This window comes from Cupressus sempervirens, chromosome 6 (assembly GCF_028749045.1).
Source record: "Cupressus sempervirens isolate cs-2001-9-10 chromosome 6, ASM2874904v1, whole genome shotgun sequence".
Taxonomy (NCBI): Eukaryota; Viridiplantae; Streptophyta; class Pinopsida; order Cupressales; family Cupressaceae; genus Cupressus; species Cupressus sempervirens.
Genome location: NC_143123.1, coordinates 201616544 through 201622543, shown reverse-complemented (window position 1 = coordinate 201622543; position 6000 = coordinate 201616544). Strand labels below are relative to the sequence as shown.

General features: G+C 35.3%; 1 protein-coding gene across 1 annotated transcript in view; it reads left to right on the top strand.

Moving 5' to 3' along the window:
* Positions 1 to 1365: 1365 nt before the first annotated feature.
* The window catches only part of LOC149551933 (2-oxoglutarate (2OG) and Fe(II)-dependent oxygenase superfamily protein), a 48979-nt gene continuing 44344 nt past the window's right edge, over positions 1366 to 6000 (top strand). Inside the window, exon 1 of the mRNA XM_089787430.1 lies at positions 1366 to 1792. Within this exon, the coding sequence (XP_089643556.1) occupies positions 1412 to 1792 (381 nt within the window). The 5' untranslated portion in view covers positions 1366 to 1411. The remainder of the gene's footprint in view (positions 1793 to 6000) is intronic.

The window sequence follows — 6000 nt, the reverse complement described above, 5'->3', positions numbered from 1 at the left end:
CACTCCCTAACATGATAAGTAAAAGACAAGTAGAAGAATTCAAACCACAATTTCTTCCTAAAGTGTCTTGTCCTTGACAACAACACAACGAAAGTTATAAATTCAGATTAGGATATGGTAGATTTTGGAAAGATACAGTGTAAATTATAAATCTAGATCATAATACAGTAGATTTTGGAAAGATTTTTCATTTGCAATTTTCATCGAGACATAGCAATTGATAAGACAAATGAGGAAAAAACAACCAAAGCATTAAAAAGGTAGCTCGCATACAACAATTATTGTATGGAAAAGACTGTGCATATTGTTCTAAATCAGCTGCATTAAAAACCATACAATAATTCAAATTTATAATAGTCATAACAAATAGTAAACAAAAAAACAAAAAAAAATCAATACAAGAAAACAAGGGAACCCTACTGTAGCTAACACCACCCAATTAGAATTAAGAAATTTTAAATTTTATAAAAATCAAAAAGTATGTTTTATTTTAAAGCCATATGATAAATAGTACAATTTGCAAAAATAAAAGTTTTCCATTCGATGAAACTAAAATCTTAAATTTTATAAAAATTAAAAAATATGTTTTATTTTAAAGCCATATATTACAAACAGTACAATTTACAAAAAATAAAATTTTCTTATTGGATGAAACTAAACTCTGTAAGGGCCCATTTGGCAGCCGAAAACAAGTGGAATAGGCATAGTAAATTTTTAAAATTTTGAAATCTTCGTTTGGATGCACTAAATCAGAATTGGAATACAAAATAAAATAAGAATATGTATTCCAATTTTGGCCCAAAAATGAGATTTTGCAATTCCACCTAAATAGGTGGAATTCGAATAAGTATTCCTATTCTAGTTTTATTTATTTTAGAAAACACAAATTTTTGGATCTATGAATTCCCTATCAAATTCTGGCTGAACCAAAAGAGAATAGGAATATGTATCCTCATTTTCTATAGAATAACTATTCCTATTCTCCTATTTCTATTCCCGCAGCGAAATGAACCCTAAAATCATTTCCTATTCTCCTATTCCTATTCCCGCAGCGAAATGAACCCTAAAATCATTTCCTATTCTCCTATTCCTATTCCCGCAGCGAAATGAACCCTAAAATCATCCATAAGAAGGCTATAGTATCCTGCAAGAACTAACAATACATTATACATTGTACTTGGCCATCTTTTGAAACCTGATATATACAAATAGTTTTCGATTAAAACTGTCCAAAACCCTCCTGATATTCACTACTGCTAGAACACCTCAAAATAAAAGCCAGTCCAAAATGCATCGTATCTAGCCCCTTTTTAGAATATCCTTTTGAGTTATTCTTTAAATAATTAATTTCTTCCGAAAGAGCGTGATTTTTGCATGTCGAAGAGATTGTGTTTCAGAACTGCTAGTGAACATGGGAGGCCAACCAGAAACCAAGTTAGATTTTGAGGAGAGCCGAATAGCACAAGAGAAGTTAGTTGAAGGTCATCAATTCCCAAAGGTGCTGCTTCCTGCTCGGTCTCAATCCTTCTCCTCAGCTGCTCAGGTGGGTGAGGCCATAAGAAGACATAAAACGTGGCTGGATTCTCTTCTCCATTCAAGTGGGTCTCTCTTACTCAGAGGTTTTCCAATCCACTCACCTGCGGACTTCAATCACGTGGTAGAAGCATTTGGGTATGAGGAATTGCCTTATGTTGGGGGAGCTGCTCCCAGAACAAATGTTACTGGAAGAGTTTTCACTGCAAATGAATCTCCTCCGGATCAAAAAATTCCATTCCATCATGAAATGGCTCAGGTTATCTTCACTTCATTTTTTAAATATTTACTTTCAATGAAGAATAGAGAAAATTAATTTTATAAATTTGTGGATCGATGCTATTTAATCCATTGATTTCTGGCATCCCTGTTTCATGAGTGTAGGTTGATCAGATCCCTATCAGAAGTTTGAGTTCTGATCAGTATCACTTCTAGTCTCTAATAACTTGGTAGTGAGCACTCCGTAGGTCCAGTTTGCAGATAAGTTCAAATGGTTAACAATTCATTAATCCTTTCCTCTGATTAGTGTTTAGAACTTTATACATTCTTTCTGGTAAGCTTGAGTAAACTGGAAATCTTTGAGACTCATTTTCAATCCAGTCAATGAGATGGTATATAGATGATTAGATTCGTTTTGGGCTGGCGAGGATCGGGGAAAAACACCTGCCCATGTTTATTTGGATCCTTGACGTTCTAATTGCATATGGATAAATTCTCTTACAGTGGATATGGACAGGTCACCCGAGGCCAAACCAATTCATTGTCTCTGAGATTGTACCCATTGGCAGAAACAATTAACTGTCCTATGAATGGAAAACTTCAGATTTTCCCTCTGCATACACAAATGGCACTATAATCAGGCGTATTCCTCCAAATATTTCCATTCTTTTAATCGGTAAATAGTAGCTAGACGTTGCACCCTTTGTATTGATAATAGAAAAGTATCACACAAGTGCATAATTCTGTTTGCATTTCCATCCTATACAATAACCAATCCATCCCACTACAACCAACCCAGACGGTCAACCTGTTAAATAAACCCACAAAAAGTCTGTGAGAGGAAATTGAAGACCGAAGAAAACCACAACGTCTATACCAGTTAGCTATGAGCAGTAGCAATATGCTATTGATATAACTATTATATATAAAAAGCAAGGAATGACAGAACACTGGAGCTCACTTGCCTGACTGTGCCCCTGTCAGAGATTGATTATTAACAAATAAGGGAAACGTTCTTATAGAGTGTACAAACAAGTTGTTTCTAAAAATAAACTGTCGTGAAATAGAAAGAACTTATTCACAAGGTAATCAAAAATCTAGAGTGGCCATTAATATAGAAACTAACTGAAGGAGAGATTTATTCTAATACACTCCCTTAATGGTCAATCGATTAACTAAACCAGAATATCAGAAGGTGTAAAAGGCAGACTTGCTTTGGTCAGTATGCTCTGCAGCTTGTGCTGTTGGCTGTGAAGCACTTTGCTTAGCATTGGCAGCCAAACGTTTCTGATGCTCGAATTTCAAATGGCCAAACTTGTGACAGTAATTGCACTGCACAACTTTTTTCTTCGAACCATCCGAGGACTGAGTAGGAGGTTGCTGCTGGAAAGGTTGAGAAGGCTGAGAGTTGCCTTCATCTTGTTGAAAGGATTTGGCTGCAAAGGCTTTCTCTGAGGAGGACGAGGTGGCACTGCTACCAAACTATTGTTTCCAACGATCCTGTTGCAGAAGTTTGGTGCACAACTTTGGAAATTTTAGATCAACATTAGTGGAAGTAATGTTGGTGGTCTCTATAAAGTTCTAATAAGATTTAGGTAGATTCTTCAAGGTGATGACCATATCTTCTTCCTCCATTTTCTGACCAATAGCTTCAAGTTGATCTTGAATGTCTTTAATCTTCGTGATATGTTCCTGTAAGCACGTGTTCATTCATTCTGATAGAGAACAACTAGTTCTTCATAAAGAATGCTTGATTCTTGTTGGAAGTCTCATCCTCATGCAACTCCTTCAGATGCTACCAGATGTCTGTTACAGACTTGTCAGAGGGAATCTAAGGTGGCTGATCATCTATGACAGAGAGCTTGAGAAGCATGATTGCTTCTCGATTTCAATAGTCAAACTTGTCTACATTTGTCTGTTTTGTAGTAGGACGAGTCTATGTGCCCAAAACAATTGTCTCAAGGTGATGATATTCAATGATTGTCAGCATGTGCTGCTTCCAAGTTTTATAATTCTTATCCTTAAATCTTTGATTTCCCTCCAACATTAAGTTGGTCAATAACGCCATCTTGCATGTTTCCCAATGCACAAAAAATGATAACTAAAGAAGAGCCAATAGCACATATTAAAAAATGCAAATCCCAATGCAAAAATTAGAGGCAATGTAGGTATATTCTTCAAAAAATGATGCTGTATGACTGGCATAGATTTCAAGAAAACTTTCTGGCTGACCTAGAAAATCCGATGAAGGTCTAGATGAGATTTAAAAAACTAGAAAGAATATGAAATTAGAATAAAATTCTGACAACTAGAATTTGAGCCATGGAAATCGAGGTACCCAAAAAAAATCTAATAATGACCCAGTCTTGCTCTCAGAAAACCCATCATGAAATTGAGATTTTTTTTTGAAACCAGCACATAAAACAAGTGTTTCGAAAGAAACTATAGTCGATTGAAGAAATGTTCAAAAAATGGTGGATTGTTGCTTGAAACTGCAAAAGAATAACAAAAGGATCCCAAAAAAGATGCCAAGCCAAAAAAACGAGCAAATGTATAGAAGAAAATGTCACAGGTTTGAGAAAAATGAGCACAGAAAGCGTTGAACTCTGAAAACGAGTCAGCAATTGAAGGAATACCCTTTATTTTTCTGCAAAAAAAAAGCAACTGAAACCCTATAGGGATGTTGATAAAACAAATTTGACAGATTTGCAGTTGTGAAAACCCTAAAACAAAACAAATTTCTCAAAAAGAAATTTGAAGATCCCACAGAAAAATAATTTTGAAAATATTTAGTGCTCAGATAATTTCGAAATGAAATTATAATTTTTTTCAAAAATAATTAAAAACTTAGCTTTGATACCATATTACACAAGCCACATGATAGAATAATGGGATGATTATTAACAAAGAATGAAAAGTTCTTCTAGAATGTACAAATAAGATGTTTCTAAAAAGAAACATTCGAGGAATAGAAAGAACATATTTACAAGATATTAACGACATCTAGAGTGACCACTAAAATATAAACTAACTGAAGGAGACATTTGTTCTAATAGTTTTCACTAGGCAATCCAATCCACATTTAGCATGTGCCACTAATTCAGGCACTTCAAAATCTGCACTTTCAGAGCCCATGTCTTATTCACTAATGCCCATGCCACATTCTTCATCCTCCTCTTCATCACTCACTAGCCCTTTAGACTTCAAGTAATTCTGCAGCCATACGACACTAAACCACTAGTTTCCTATGAGGGAGAAGAGAAGGCTTTGGAGAATGAATTAGAGGGAACTCCCCTCTGCCCCATTGCTGAAGAAAATAATAATCCTTTGGCAATAGCACCTCTTTATTTCAGTTTATACATTTTCTAGCATTATCTTCCAGCTCTCCCAAGTGGCATCTCCACTTTAGTTTCTGGCGCATAGTCTTTTTTGTGGCCTTTGATTCCCCAATGCATAATAATTAAGCATGCAAGAGACATCTGCATTGACTTTACATCTACGATCCATCTTAATAAAACTCATCTTTGAGAATCACCTTAACAAAATGTATGATAAGACCATGATTTGTTTTTAAAATGCAATTCAGATGCTTCTTTAGCACTTTTCCCAAGAAGAGATTTGACTTCTCCTACTTACCATTTGCAAGGGCGAGGCCATGGCTGTGACTCTTGCACTTTCTCCTAAACTTTGAGAATGCTGACTCATAACCTATTGGTGGATAAAATGAATAAAAACTTACAACTTGTCCTATTGCCTTTTACACACTCCACTCTCAAAAAAATCACACCCTTTATCCTCGTTGTATCATACCTCCCTGTATCTAAGGATGATAGAGTTTTAGATTTTGATGCAATTGTTCTTAGTTACCACCGCAAGTTTCCTATCAAAATGTTTTGGCCAGAGATTTGGGCAACATAGACTAGTCACCAATGATTTGGGCCAACAATCCCTTTTGCAAAACTTATTCAATTGGTTTCGTTACTATCATAAATGATTTGGATAATGCAAAATCAATTACAATAGTACATTGTCTAGTCTATTTGTGGCCTCAAATATAGATTACACACACAAGTTTGAGGATTCACACATCCATCTCATTTAACAAAACACCCTTGTTTCATCACTATTATCTGTTTTGAGCGAAAGAAATCTATGATCTCTTCTCGGGAAGAAATAATAGGACTAGGCAAGGATAATTTACCCCACTACCAACTTGGCTAGGTTATCTCCAAACATGTTTTTCTCTTG